Source organism: Aristolochia californica, unplaced genomic scaffold (genome assembly GCF_029961685.1).
Source record: "Aristolochia californica isolate CCGP_79_NKW_82.1479 unplaced genomic scaffold, dmAriCali1.0.hap1 SCAF_6, whole genome shotgun sequence".
In the NCBI taxonomy this organism is placed as follows: domain Eukaryota; kingdom Viridiplantae; phylum Streptophyta; class Magnoliopsida; order Piperales; family Aristolochiaceae; genus Aristolochia; species Aristolochia californica.
The window spans coordinates 35722961-35738193 of NW_027182257.1; the positions used below are offsets into that span (position 1 = coordinate 35722961).

The window sequence follows — 15233 nt, forward strand, 5'->3', positions numbered from 1 at the left end:
GATTACGTGAAGTTGCTCTTTTAGGCATGGCATATTTTAATATAAAAATCATATTCTCTTATCTATAGAAGCCCCTTTTGAGAAGTTTTCTCTCTTCACATGATTTCACGAGATACTAAAAAATCCTATATTTTTTCACAATGAGATGTATTTAGTTCTAGAGATCAAGTCATGTACAGTAAAAGATGGATGCTCGAGCATCCTCTTTCTTCTCTCGTTAAAGGTCTGGGGCCATCCACTCGTTGGGGAAAGCAGAAAAGCACTTTTCGGCTCTTCCCCTGATCTTCATGAAATCATGCCTCTTGGCGTGCTCTTACTAGTCCCTAAGTCAAAACTTTAATTAACCAATCCATCTCTTAAATCCGTCTTTTCTGGTCTGTTTTTTTATGACTGCCCCTCTAATCCCATCCATCATATCAACCTCATTTGACTCATCCCCCCTTTACATGCTTCACTTTCATTATCTTTGGCTTTCCTTGAATGAGGATCGTTTTTCTGTCGCCAAAATAAGACTTGTAAACAGGAGAGAAATGGTAGCGTATCATAAACTAGATGATCATTCACATCAGCTTTGCTGAGTTTAATCAAGAATGTCTTCAAATTTCAATCTACCCATTTAGCAGAATAAAACTTTGGTTATTTTTTGTACCGATTCATGAGTTTCCTTTACGAGTAGGGCAGGAGGCCAAGCGATAGAGGACAAAAGAGACAGAGAATGGAGAAAGGCCACAAAGGCAGAACAGAAAAAAAAAAAAAAAAGGATAACAAAGGAGAAAGAAATGAGATGTCCAGTTAAGAGTCAGAGCAGGTGGTCGTGGAGTGGCTCTGCATCTCTGTTTGCCGCCGCCCGTCCATTGTCTTGTCCTTATTTGTAGACCACCTTCTTTTAAAGCCTTCATCTTGCTCGCTCGTTTCGATCCTCTCGTTGGGCTTTGGTGTCCACCCGGCAGCGGATTCTTCTCCCTCTGTTTTTCTGCTCCGATCCCCTCGTTGGGCTTTTTTATAGACCCGGCAGCGGATTCTTCTCCCTCTCTCCTTCTCAAATCTCTCCCCCCCCTCTGCCTCTCATTTCTGCTTCGTTTTCGCCGTGGTGGTGCCGGCAGGGCGAGGATGCTTCCGTACCAGACAATGCAGGACGCCGGGGCGGCGTTGGGGAGAGACCTCACTTTCGCCGAGAGGCTCTGGTTTCGCTACTCAGCGCAGACATCCGATTTCTGGCTCTATTGCCATAACATTTTCTTTCTCCTTCTCGTCTTCACTCTCGCTCCTTTGCCTATTGTGTTCCTGGAGTATACGCGTTCCAAGGCTCTGAAGAATTATAAGCTGCAGCCTAAAGTTCATGTGCCCTATGAATCTGTAATCAGGTGCTACAAGGAGGTCATGCAAACCTTCATCTGCGTCGTGGGCCCTTTGCAGCTCATCTCTTATCCCACTGTCAAGGTCTTTCCCTTACTGCTTTTTCCTTCTTTTGGGTCTTTCATGTTTTATTTCTGGTTTTGACCGGAAAACTCCTGACTTTGTGTTTTCTTGCCTGCTCTCGTTGCTTTTGTTGCAGTGGGTGGGGATCCGCACGAGCCTGCCATTGCCGTCTGGATGGGAGATTTTTCTCCAGCTTCTCGTTTATTTCTTGATTGAAGACTACGGGAATTACTGGATCCATCGTCTGCTGCATTGCAAGTGGGGATACGAGAAGATCCACCGGGTGCATCATGAGTTCACGGCGCCGATTGGCTTTGCAGCTCCCTATGCGCATTGGGCCGAGGTCCTGATTCTTGGCGTTCCGTCCTTTGCTGGACCGGCGCTGGTGCCTGGACATATTGTGACGTTCTGGTTGTGGATGATTTTGAGGCAAACGGAGGCCATCGAGACCCATTGTGGGTACGTGATTTTTCAGTTATACTGTCGGTTTTGTTATTGACTTTTGTTATGGTGTGGAGCGTTGGGTATCGGTGTTCCCTGGTATTTTGTTTTTCTCAATTTTTAATGTCAGGTAACATAAAGGGTTGAAACACTCATGACAGGGAAACTAACTTGCCTGCTTGGTGGTTCTTAGATTTTGATCGGTTTGTAGTTGCAGGAGGGTGAAAAACTAATGATTTACTGTCCTTTATGTTTTCCTTTGACGCATTGACTGTCTATTGCTTTTCATTGGAATGTTTGGCCTCTCGCTGGTGATTAATTTAGACAAGGGCAGCGTCATGGTTGGTCCAAACTGCATTGTAGATTACGCCATTTATTCTTTGTGCTGTGGCTGCAATTGTTTGTGAATTTTCATTTGATATCCCTTTCTCTCACTATCCCACTTTTCTCTTTCTGATTGCACCTCTTGCTGAACTGGTTCTTGATCTTGGAACACTTTATCACGTGTAGAGTTTTAATTTGATCTGTGCTTCTCACATTGAAATTGAATTTGCACTTTTCTCACATTCCTCCTTTTCTTAATCTGCATCTTGAACATGAAACAAGTGAGATCTCAAGTTCAGTTAGTAAATTATTTTGCATTCATCTGCTTTTGGCAAGCTGGTATGTTGTATGGGCAGACTTCTTACACTATGAACAAACATTGATATTTGTGGTTTGATGGAGGTCATTCACGTGGCAATCAATTGTTAACAAAGTTATCTAACCCCTTGTTTCATTCATTCATTTTATCCATACCAAGGCCCGATGTGTTCCCAATGATCATGACTTTAGAAGTATCATGATTCACTTGTTAGTTGGGGCATTTCTTTCGTGGGTCTTTGAAAGCAAATTCATTGTGGTGCTTCTAGGTGTTCATCCCTTGCTTTCCACATGTTATATACAGTGAGAAGATCTGGACTATTGGGCATTACTCTTTTGTTGATTTATTTGTCTATTGCATGGATTGACATTCATTTTGTTTGCCTTTAGTGTTCTTTATAAATCACAAAATGCGGTGCAATAAAATGTTCAAGTATCTTTTTCTCATGTTTATTGATTGGGGATTTAATGTGGTGACCAGTGACTATTTGCACTATGAGTGGGATTGTAAATATGGGAGGATAATATTCTCACATCATAACTCTAGCTTGGCATTTTCTCTTGGCCATTGGGAGGTGTATTGCACTTACACCTTCCAGATATATATAAAGTTTTGGGTATGTATCTCTAAGGTGGGGAAGCTCAGTTAATGGTGTCTGTGTTTTGTGTGAATGGTAACCAAGGATAACCATGTGAACAGGTCCTCATTCGAGGCTATTTGTTTAGTGACTTGTAGATCTTTCTTGTTATCTGGTTCTAGCTTAGTGGCTCACCTGTTTTCCTAGATGTACTGCGAATGGTGCTTAATCCTGCAAGGTTTTCAACCTACCAGGGATAAATATGACATTAGCCCATTCCTTTCTGCTTTTCTTAGATGGACTTTGGCCAATCAATTTATTGGTCACAGTGGTAATGTTTTCGTAATCCGGGTTAAATATATTGATTTTAACTCCTATATACCAACCTTTCTCTCATCTTTAGCAGAAGTTAGTAAGTAGAACTAAATGTTCCATGCAGTATGCTACATACAAATTGATCTATTGAGCAACTTGTAGTAGATATCCTCAAGATAATTCTTCTGATAACCCCGCTTGTTTTTCTTTTAAAAATTTTATAAACCTTTTTTTTTTTTTTTTTTGAAAACTTCTAGAACTAGAAAACATTTCTTGTTCAACTTTGTAATTTTGTTTTTCAAATTCTTTACAGAGTAGCAAAAGGTTAAAGATAGTAAAATATAGTTTTGATAACAATGTCAAAGTCTAAAAGGTAACGAAACATAGGAGTTCGGAATGAGGAGCAGATTGTCAATGTCATTATTTCTTTGAAACATATGAATGTGGTTTGTCACAAGGGTAGTTACTTGTCAACCTACTTATAGTCTTTCGTAAGTCTTGACATCTGCAGAATAATGGTTTAGTGTTCGATACTCCCAAAAACTATTGACTAATATTGGTGATTATGTTGAAATATTTAGGTAACTTATATACCATGTGTGATTTGTGGCTTGAGGAATACTTATGTTTTGCTTAGTTAATTTTGTTTCTATGTGCATACGCTTCTTACTTTGGACCTTTATCTAGACTTCATACCTTTATTTCAGAAGTTAGGAGTCTGCATTGTTAGGCATCCATTTCTTTTATATTTTAGTGTACTAAAATTTTACTTTTTTGTGTCCATGGTTTATGTTCATGTGTATGTATGTGTGTGTGTATTGTGACTTTCTTTTGTGTCATGATTTTCTTAAGAGTGATAGATTTAGGTACTAGACTTCAGTCCAGTCTTCTTACCCAAATATATGTTAATAACCTCATTTACTCTTGGGGTTTGGTGTGTTTGGAATTGAAATTTTTAGACAACTTCTAGACTACTGAAAGTAGTTTCTGGCTTGAATTCCAATTTCCTCTGTTAATGATATGAGACATCTGGTCATGACCAAGTTCTTTTACATGGTCTTAACCTCAGAGGTTGAACCCAACAAACCTGAGCCTGCATGACTATTTTTGCTTTTTGCACAAGCACTACTTCAGAGATGGGTAGCTCTTATAAATTTAATCCCTATGTAAAGGGTTATTAACTACCTTTCAATATATGTAGATCTAATTTGGTTCAATTAGTAGTTGTTTCCTTCATGTTTTCTCTTTGCAGTTTTTCTAGAAAGATGTGGGACAGTGGCAATCTTTACTAGTTACAATTAGATTTTGTGTTTTTAATCTAACTGAGCAATATCTCTGTTGTGTTCTTTTCTTGTGCATTGTTACCGCACAGATATGATTTTCCTCTAAGTCCAACAAAGTACATTCCTTTCTATGGTGGAGCTGAGTACCATGATTATCATCACTATGTTGGAGGGCAGAGTCAGAGCAACTTTGCTTCAGTGTTTACCTACTGCGACTACTTGTATGGAACCGACAAGGTAAGCGCCTTTCTCGGTTATTCTTTGTCAATGATCTAATGAACATGCAGGTTTATATCTGACCAAATCATTGTTCTGTCATTTCAGGGCTATCGTTACCAGAAAGAGCATCTTGCAAAGGTAAAAATCTGCAACTGCTACTCTATTCCAGTGATGTTGCATATAGAAGGTCCTTCTAAAACTCCATTGTTGTTTTTATTGTCAGTTGAGGGAACAGTGGAGAAAAGGAGAACAAAACGGCATGCACGATAATTCAGGCCTTGATGAGAAAATGAATTGACTACTATCTCTGATAGGTAGTTTCAAATTCAGTTTTCTACACGGTCAACAAGCTGAGATTTTTTTATCATTTAATATCCCCTGCTTGTATGTCATGTTTAGCTGCTGCAATGTCTCTAGGTAATGTTTTTTTGCGAAGGACCAGCTTTCCTATCTGGCCATGTGGGGAAACTTGTTTCTTATTCTTCATCTGTTGCGGATCTGGGTTGTGGCAAAAGCTTGCTGAAACGGGGAATTTGCAAGAACCAAGTAGGCGTCTTGGAAAACCGTGGCTTCCTGTGGTTGTTCTTTGAGTCCAGTTTATGCTTCGATGAGCCAGAGGCTCCACTGGTTTTCTGTAGGTTTACCGAACTTTCTGGGATAAAATGTTCCTCTCTTGTAATCTTATCTACTATTAACAGCGAGCCCTCTCTTACCGTGCGTTATGCTTACTCGTTTAAAGAGCATTTGTGCTGCAAACGTGAGATTGAATGGGTTATGCCTTTGTACGATAAGGTCAAATGTTTATTAGGGACTAGTAAAAAATTCTTATAAGAAAAAGATAAGAGGCAGGCACTTCCAGCAGCAGTAAGAGACAATAAAGCCAATTTACTTAGTTTATTCAATATTCTCTGTCAAACTGACCGAAAGCATCACATGATTTGCCTCAACGCTTTGTCAGCGTCTGTGCTTCCACTTTGAGGGCTTCAGATGGTTTCAAACTGTCTCTTGACTCTGCCATCGTTGACTTATGACGGGTTTGAATATAGGAACCTGACGGTATGTCGCAGATGGTGCCTTGCCAGCAGCTAGGAGGGCCCACTTCTCTCACAACCAATCCCTAGCATTTCTCTCTTCTCCCACAGTGCCCTTTAGCCTTTTCCCTTCTTCCTCGTTTGTTTCTACTCCTCTTCTTCCTCTCTCTCTATCTATCTCTCTCTCTCTCTCTCTCTCTCTCTCTCTCTCTCTCTCTCTCTTTGTCCGTTTTTCTTTTCCTTGTTGTCTCTTTCACCGTCTTTTCGAGGACCTTATTATGGGATCTTAAATCTAACATAGTATTAGAGCATTGGGTTTAAGATCTCGACATTAAAGTCGGGATTAAGAGGTTTTTATCAAACTTTAAGTATTTGTGTTGTGGCTCGACAAGAAGATACGTGATTTTTTTTCTCCTTCGTGATACGTGGTTCGTTTTATGCATGAAAATGTCTTGTGCTCAATTTATTTTTCATGCAAAAGAATGCATGGATCCAACAAAAGCTCAATTTTCTCTCTTAGATAAACATATGTTGGATGAAGTTTTTATTGTCTTCTTGATGTATATGAGGGTTACCATGATCAAAATATGATTAAATTCGTTGAAGACCAATTTCTATTATTCTTTGCAAGTTTTACTCTCTAAAGAGCTCGGTAGAGGTTGATTTTTTGGTTGCTGAGAGAAGTTGTTTTTGAAAAAGGTGTTGGCATCTTCTTGCACGAGTGGTGTTATCCTCTTGAGTGTCTTAACTAAAAAATCAAGGAGAAAAAGATAAGATTTGGTTGTGTTTTCAATCACAAATTTGGCACTCTTGCATAGAAGGAAAATTTCCTTCATAAAACTGGTGCCCTTGAAGATTGTCAATATATCTTGCTGTGATTGATCTATTTTTAGGCTTCCTCTATTGATTTAATCTCTGGAATTTCGGCCTAAATCAGTTAAGAAACTTGAAAATAATACTTCACTTTCAATCTTAATTCTCATTCACATCATCGGCTTAAATAGCTGTTATACAAAATATACATGGAAGAATTTGAGTGATTAACGGGATTACCCCAATCACCGGATTTATAGAATATTGCATGATTTCTCCTTAAGGGAAGAAATCTCTGAGTAAATCTTAACACTCCCCCTCAAGTTGGTGCATAGATATCACTTATGCCCAACTTGTCAAGACATTTGTTAAAAGCTCGGTAAGACATTGCCTTGGTTAGCACATCGGCAAGCTGATCCCCAGATCAAACATGAGGGACTTCAATGATTCTTGCTTCTAACTTTTCTTTAATAAAGTGTCTATCAACTTCAACATGTTTAGTTCTATCATGCTGGACTGGGTTGTGGGCAATATCACATGCGGCCTTATTGTGACAATATAATTTCATAAGACTTGTCTGCTCAATATGTAGTTCTTGTATCAGATTTTTGATCAATAATAATTCACATATTGCCTTGGCTATTCCCCTGTATTCGGCTTCAGCTGAAGATCTAGCCACCACCTCTTGTTTCTTACTTCTCCAAGTGACCAAATTTCCACCTACAAATGTAAAGTATCCAGAGGTAGATCGTCGATATTCTATTGACCCAACCCAATCGGCATCGCTATAACCTTCAATTTTCAAGTCACCTCCCTTTTTAAATAAAATTCCTTTCCCTGGAGATGATTTCAGGTAGCGTAGGATACGGTTGACGGCATTCATATGTTCTTCACTTGGAGAGTGCATAAATTGACTACCCACACTTAGTACATAAGCTAAGTTTGGTCGGGTATGTGCAAGATACATTAACCTTCCAACTAGTCTCTGATAACGCTCCTTGTTAGCAAGAACTTGATCTGAATGTATTCCAAGTTTCAGATTTTCTTCCATAGGAGTACTGACTGGACTACATGCTGTCATACCAGTTTCCTTCAATAAATCCAAAGCATATTTTCGTTGAGATAGAAAAATTCCTTCCTTGGATCTGGATACTTCAATGCCAAGAAAATATTTTAAGTAGCCAAGATCCTTCATTTCAAATTCTCTAGCACGACGATTTTGCAATGATTTCTTTTCTTCTGGATCATTCCCAGTTACTATCATATCATCAACATATACAATAAGAGCTGTGATGGCCTCCTTGTTATATTTCAGGAAGAGAGTATGATCTGAGTTTCTTTGCTTGTATCCGATAGATTTCATAAAATTCGTGAACCTTCCAAACCACGCCCTCGGGGACTGCTTCAAACCATATAGGGATTTCCTCATTTTACATACTTGTTTGCCTCCTTTGTTTTGCATAATGCATCCAGGAGGTAATTCCATATATACTTATTCTAGGAGATCTCCGTGTAAAAATGCATTTTTTACATCAAACTGATATAAGGGCCAATCAAGATTCACAGCCAGAGATAGTAGAATCCGAACGGTGTTGATTTTGGCCACTGGTGCGAATGTCTCCATATAATCGATCCCGTAGGTTTGAGTATATCCTTTGGCGACAAGCCTTGCTTTGAACCTTTCAATGGTGCCATCGGCTTTATATTTAATGGTAAATACCCACCTGCATCCAACTGGTGTCTTTCCTACAGGTAGGTCAACCACTTCCCATGTTGAATTCTTCTGAAGAAACCTCATTTCTTCATTCATGACTTCATTCCATTTAGAATCTTTCAAGGCTTCCTGCACACTATTAGGAATAGATATAGCAGATAATTGATTCACAAATACCTCATTTGCCTTTAACAATCTATGATAAGACACAAAATTATGCATGGGATACTGAGATTTAGAGGTGAGAAGAGGTTCATAATTGACTCTAGGTTTTCCTCTTGTGGTTCGATGAGGTAGCACTCTTAGTTGAGTTTCGGAACTTACCTGAGGTTCAGACATGGACTCGGACTCAGAAGGTAATTAATCTATTGGTACATTATGAAGGGGGGAAGATGGCGGCTGAGACTCTGGTTGCATCACTTCCATCTGGTCTTGTCTTTCTCCATCCTGTGAATCATTTTGATGTCCACAGTTGTAATCGGAATATTGACCACTTGTAGTATCCAAGATATCCAAATGATGATAAAGGGTCTTCAATTCAATCCTGTTCTCCTCCTGTATTGAAGACTCGGGAGTAGAATAATACATGTTTTCTTCGTGAAATACCACATCAAGAGTGACATATAATTTGCGAGATGGAGGATGATAACAACGATAACCTTTCTGATGTTGAGCATAACCAACAAAAACACACATGAGAGCTCGGGGTTCCAATTTATATCTCAATGACTTATGGAGGTGAACAAAGGCTACACACCCAAAAACTTTTGGTGGTAGATTCGGCACAGCAGGTGAACTTATGGTTTTATGAAGAACACTCAAGGGAGTCTGAAATTGTAACACACTCGAGGGTATTCGATTGATAAGGTAAGCTGCAATTGTGATGGCTTCACCCCAGTAACTTATCGACATATGAGCTTCAAACAAGGAAGCACGAACAACCTCAAGAAGGTGGCGGTTCTTTCGCTCTGCAACTCCATTTTGCTGAGGGGTGTACGGACAAGTAGTTTGATGAGTAATACCATGATCATCTAGATATTCTTTGAAACTTTGATTCACAAATTCTCCCCCATTGTCACTTCGAAGAGTTCGTATTGTAGAATGATATTGAGTGACTATCATTTTGTGAAATTGTTTGAACAACGAACTAACTTCACTTTTTGACTTCATTAAACAAATCCAAGTCATATGGGTGTGATCATCAATAAAAGAAACAAACCACTGTTTATCACTAAGGGAGGCTATATTTGCTGGACCCCACACATCAGAGTGAATAATCATAAAAGGTACTGGACTCCTATTCATGCTTATTGGGAATGGAGCACGATGGCTTTTCGCCAATTCACATACATCACACTTAAAATCTGAAATAGATAATTTTTCAAAAAGTGTAGGAAACAATTTCTTTAAATAACCAAAGGATGAATGACCCAACCGTTTATGCCATAACCAAATATCAGAATCTGTTGATTTTTTCTTCATGGAGAACGCTTGGGCTAATTGATGAAAACTTTTTGGTTGCAAATCAAGGTAATAGAGTTTCCCCCTTATAGTACCATACCCAATTGTCTTCTGAGTTCGAATGTCCTTAAAAACACAAAGATTAGGCCAAAAAACCACAATACAATGCAGAGTACGAGTCATTTGAGCAACTGATAATAGATTATGATTGAGGGTTGGAACAACTAATACAGAATCAAGACTCAGATTTTCAGTGAGAGTGATAGAACCTTCTCCAATAACATGAGATGGAGTACCATTTGCTGTAGATACGATATGTTATTCAGATGGTTTCATACTTTTAACATGATGATTGTCAATGGTCATATGATCAGTAGCACCAGAATCAATTATCCATTCACTATCTCTACTAGGAGCGGAAGTATTAAGAACCTTACCAGATGTAGCGATTAGGACTGATGCATCCTCAGTTGTGTGAGAGGTGGAAGGTTCTGCTACTACAGTGGAAGCATGATTATTTGATTTGGAGTTTCATTTGCGAGGCGCTTTTGTAGGATCCCACCATTCTGGATACCCGATAAGTTCATAACATCGTGACTTGATATGCCCAGTCTCACCACAGTGAGTACAAATGCGCTCTGGTTTGGTTGTTCCAATCTCATAACTACATTCTGAGATCCTGATGTTCAATTTTGATCACTGTTAGGACCAGTTGGTCGAGTTGTTTTAGGCTTAGCTTGATGTGCTCCCATTGCAGATGTCTCAACACGATCAACTTCACTATTTAAAGTGGTTCTACGAACAGAGTCACGACGTACATAAACATAGGCTTCTTCAAGATCCAATATCGGGTCTTTTCTGAGAATTTCGCCACGGACTTGTTCGAATTCTGCATCCAATCCGTTTAAGAAAATATGAACACGCAGTCTTTCAATGGATTTTCTATAAGCAATCACATCATTAGGATCTTTCATTATAGTCCTATCATGATGATCGAGTTCTTGAAAAATTTCCACAAGATCACCATAATACGTTGATAAAGGGCGACCAGTCTGTTTGGTGGAGAAAGCTCTCTGATTCAATGAAAATAATTGTGATTCATCTGACCCATCATAGAAAACTTTTTCCAGAGCATTCTATATTTCGCGTGCGGTACGCAGCCGAATATAGCGCTTCATAATATCTGGTGACATAGAGGTTAACAACCACCCCTTGACTTTTTGATTTTTAGCATACCATTTCGCATAACAGGCATCCGTTTCTTCTGGGAATGGTGTTTTTCCCATAATATATTCGAGCTTTTCTCGTCCTGCAATTTGCATCTCCATGATCTGGGACCATACATCATAGTTGACTTCGGTAAGAGTGACGCTGGTTGTAAAACCAGAGTTTTCGGATTGCACATGAATAATCGGTGTTGATTCCTTCGACATGATGAAAAGACGATCGGCGGGGACACCAAAAAAAATATTGGTCCGATCCGTAGACTGATTCGGTTTGGTCTGGTTTGCTTTCTAAATAGCAAAATTGGTCAGGTCCGGTCCGGTACGTAGACCGATTTGGTCTGGTCCAGTTCACGTTATTGCGCTGGGTTGATCTTGGTCTCGGACGGACCGGGTCGCTCAGCAAATAAATAACCCGGACCTAAGTTTAAACGAGCAAATAATTTTTTTTACTGTACCTCTTCTTCGTCGAGACACTCGACAGTGCTGCGTCTCTTCCCCTTTGCCGGCGTCGATTGGGCTGACGGTTGTCGAGAAGGCCGTCGTCGGTGCAAATGTTCTTCGTCGAGACACACGCTGGACCAGCGCCGGTGAGGCTTTTCTCCTTGTTGTTTTTTTTTTCTTCTTCATCGGTCGGCGAAGCTTTCTAATGGAAGGCCGAGCACTGGCTCGGCTACGATCGTCGGCGGCCTGCGGAACTTTCGAATAGCTCCTTTTTTTCTGTGGCGATTCATCGGTCGGAAGTTTTCTGATGGAAGACTGAGCAGTGGCTCGGCTACATCATCGGCGTAAAGCTCTGTTTCGCTACGAAACAGAGTACATCGACTGAGATTACGGAACAGAGCTTTCGCTCAACTCTTCGGCGATGAGAAGGAGAAGGAGATGATTCTCCTGCTCTGATACCAACTTGAAAATAATACTTCACTTTCAATCTTAATTTCTCATTCACATCATCGGCTTAAATAGCCGTTATAAAAAATATACATGGACGAATTTGAGTGATTAACGGGATTACCCCAATCACCGGATTTATAGAATATTACATGATTTCTCCTTAAGGGAAGAAATCTCTGAGTAAATCTTAACAAGGAAAACACAAGGCAAGGCAAAGATTATCTTGCTAGTTGGCACAAGTGTCATAGAAGGGAAGTTTCCTTCTTTAAGAAGATTTTTTAAGTTGTCAAACATCTCTTGAGATTTCTCTTGCTGGTATAATTTATTCTTAATTAAGAAAGACTGTGAAGCAATTTTACAAGATTTGGATGAGCATAAGGAGTCAAAAAATCAGATATTACGTGCTTGGCTCGATTTTTTTTTTGGCTTGGTTCTTCTTCTCTTCTCGGTTGGGTCAATTGGTTTGGTTCAAATTGATAAACCAAGTATTTTGAATATTTCCTAGTGAAGGGTGAAAATTATGTGAATAAAATTACCATAATACCCTTGAGAGGTTTATCAAATTACTTGAATTGGACCCAATCAGTTTAGAGATTCCTTATCACTAGAGATATCTTAGGGCATTTGTCTAAACCATCTCCACTCATAGATGAAGACGATAATTCCTATGTCAAATGGCTTAAGAATGACACATTTGTCATTAGTTGGCTCATTAACAACATGGAGGAACATGTGGCTAACAATTTTGTCCACCTTGCGACAACAAGGCAGATATGGGACACTTGCTTCAAGTTATATTCAAGCACCAAAAGTTTAAAAAAATTATGTGATGCATTTCAAAATATGTTTACTACCAAACAAGGAGAGAACCTACACGAGTTATTGGCTAGATTCAGAGGGTTGATTCAGGAATGGAAACTTGCTTAGCCCCTATCAACCGATATATCTATTTAAGAAAAAACAAAGGGAGGCCTTAGCAGCTGCTATCTTATTACCCAATATTAAGTCATATATTGAAGTGGGCAAAATTCAACTACTCAGCTCCTTTGTATTTCCATAATTTGATGGCATCAGTACAACTCTACTACGAATACCAGATTCTTCCTCCACCTCTCATACTGAGGTATCATCCGCTATGTACTCAGGAAATAGGGGTACATCTTCTACCACGGGCCTCTTCCGCTTATCGATGTCTTATTTGTCCCTAAATTTCCTTTAAACTTGTTATCTGTTAGCCAGTTAACCAAGCGTTTTAATTGCTCCATCTCCTTCTCATCTTCTTCTTGTATCTTCTAAGATCTCACAATGAAGCAGGTGATTGGTGGCGGCCATAAACAAGGGGTCCTCTATTACTTGAACCTGCCTCCAATCACTGTGATCGCTACTTCTCTGACAAAGGCAAATTTATGGTATAACTAGCTTCAGCTCTTACTTCAATCCTTCAAAACTTTACCAACTTTCAACTATGAAGTCTGTCATTTGAGCAAACACTAGAGGATATCATATTATCCTTGAATTGAAAAAAAAAATGTTGTTCCCTTTTTTTTTAATACATTCAGATGTATGAGGACCCTTAAGCATCTCAAACATATCTCAACTTAAATATTTTGTTACCTTTGTTGATGACTTTACTTGAATCACATGGTTTTTTCTTTTTGAAGAAAGATCTAAATTTTCTCCATCTTTAAATCTTTTTATGCTATGGTGTCTAGTCGGTTTGAAAAAAAAAAATACAAGTGTTTCGATCAGATAATGCCAAAGAATACTTTTTTAGTGATTTTCAATCATTTTATCGTGATAAAGATATTATTCATCAAACATCTTGTGCTTACACCCCTCAAAAAAATGGTGTAGCCCAAAGAAAAAATGGACATCTCCTTTGAAGTAGCCCGTGACTTACTCTACTCTATAAGGTACCCTACTTTTACTAGCCTCATACTATTCTTACAACCCGTTACCTTATTAATAGGTTACCTTTATTAGTCCATATCTATAAATCCCCATACGCATTATTATTTCCAAAGGAAGACTCCTTCTCCCTTCCTTTGAAATTTTTTGGTTACACATCCTTTTTTGTCGGAAAACTTCTCTACCTCACGGTGGCCAGACCAGATATATCATATGTAGTAAGTGTGGTAAGTCGGTATATGTACAAACCACAACTTACCCATTGGCAAGCCTTGGAGAAGATACACAGATATTTAAAAGGAGTTATGGGGAAAGGGTTTCTCTACAAATTATTTGGCCACTATAACATAGTATGTTTCTCATATGCATATTGGGCTGGATCACCCAATAACAGGAAGTTCACTTACTGTACCTTAGTTGGAGGTAACCTAGTTACATGGAGAAGTAAAAAGCAAAATGTGGTGGCAAGGTCCAGTGCAGAGGTAAAGTACTGAGGTATAACCCACATAGTCAGTGAGTTCTATGGATAAGATCCTTTCTTACTGAATTGGGGTTCTATAAAGGAGCTTCTATGGAATTATATTTGTAATAACCAGGTGACCATTTATATCACTACAAATCTTGTCTTTCATGAGAGGACAAAACACATTGAGGTAGACTACCAATTTATATGAGAGAAATTTCAAGTTGGTAACTTATCCTGTAGTCATGTTTCATCATAAGGACAAGTGGCAGACATTCTTACAAAGCCATTCACATTCAAGATCTTAAATCACTATATGCCATAAGTTGGGTACCTATGATGTTTTTTCTCCTCACTAGCTTGAGGGGGAGTGTTGGAGGACACCTCAATGGCTTCATGGTAATATGCAGGCCCGTGTCAAGGAGGTGGCATAAAAGGGTAAATAAGTGCTCTTTTCACAAGGATGGTACAAATGTGTAATTATTTAAGATGAAGTATGTTTACTTATATCTTTTCCTTTTGAAAGATTGTAACCCTAAGGGCATTGTAGACATTGTAACACCATCTCATAAACTATAAACAGAGGTTCAAGGTAAGGGGTAGAGTATCCTCTTCCCCTCTTCTCTCAAATTCATTTGAGCTCCGTCTCCCTTTTAACCTTCTCTCTTCTTCCTTCTCTTTTCTTCTCCTCTTCTTCTTCCCCTCCTCCTCCTCTTCCTCTCTCTCTCTCTCTCTCTCACTGTCTTCTCGAAGACCTTATAATGAGATCCTAAATCCAATATTTTAGAGGCTGCCATGGGCTGGGTGTGAGTGCACGCGAACAGCCAAA

At 39.1% G+C, this 15233-nt stretch overlaps 1 protein-coding gene across 3 annotated transcripts; it reads left to right on the top strand.

Annotated features, from left to right (window-relative positions):
• The first annotated feature begins 678 nt into the window (after positions 1-678).
• Positions 679-5653, top strand: LOC137934104 (methylsterol monooxygenase 1-1-like). Of its 3 annotated transcripts, none has more exons than XM_068778336.1 (6): positions 679-1440; positions 1556-1878; positions 4768-4915; positions 5003-5035; positions 5121-5211; positions 5297-5653. In XM_068778336.1, the coding sequence occupies exons 1-5, from the start codon at positions 1111-1113 to the stop codon at positions 5193-5195; spliced, it is 909 nt and encodes a 302-aa protein (XP_068634437.1). In that variant the 5' UTR covers positions 679-1110; the 3' UTR covers positions 5196-5211; positions 5297-5653. The 3 variants fall into 3 exon arrangements, with proteins under 3 accessions (XP_068634437.1, XP_068634435.1, XP_068634436.1); XM_068778335.1 differs by having other exon boundaries at positions 680-1440; positions 5315-5614; XM_068778334.1 differs by having other exon boundaries at positions 5121-5653.
• The last annotated feature ends 9580 nt before the right edge of the window (positions 5654-15233 follow it).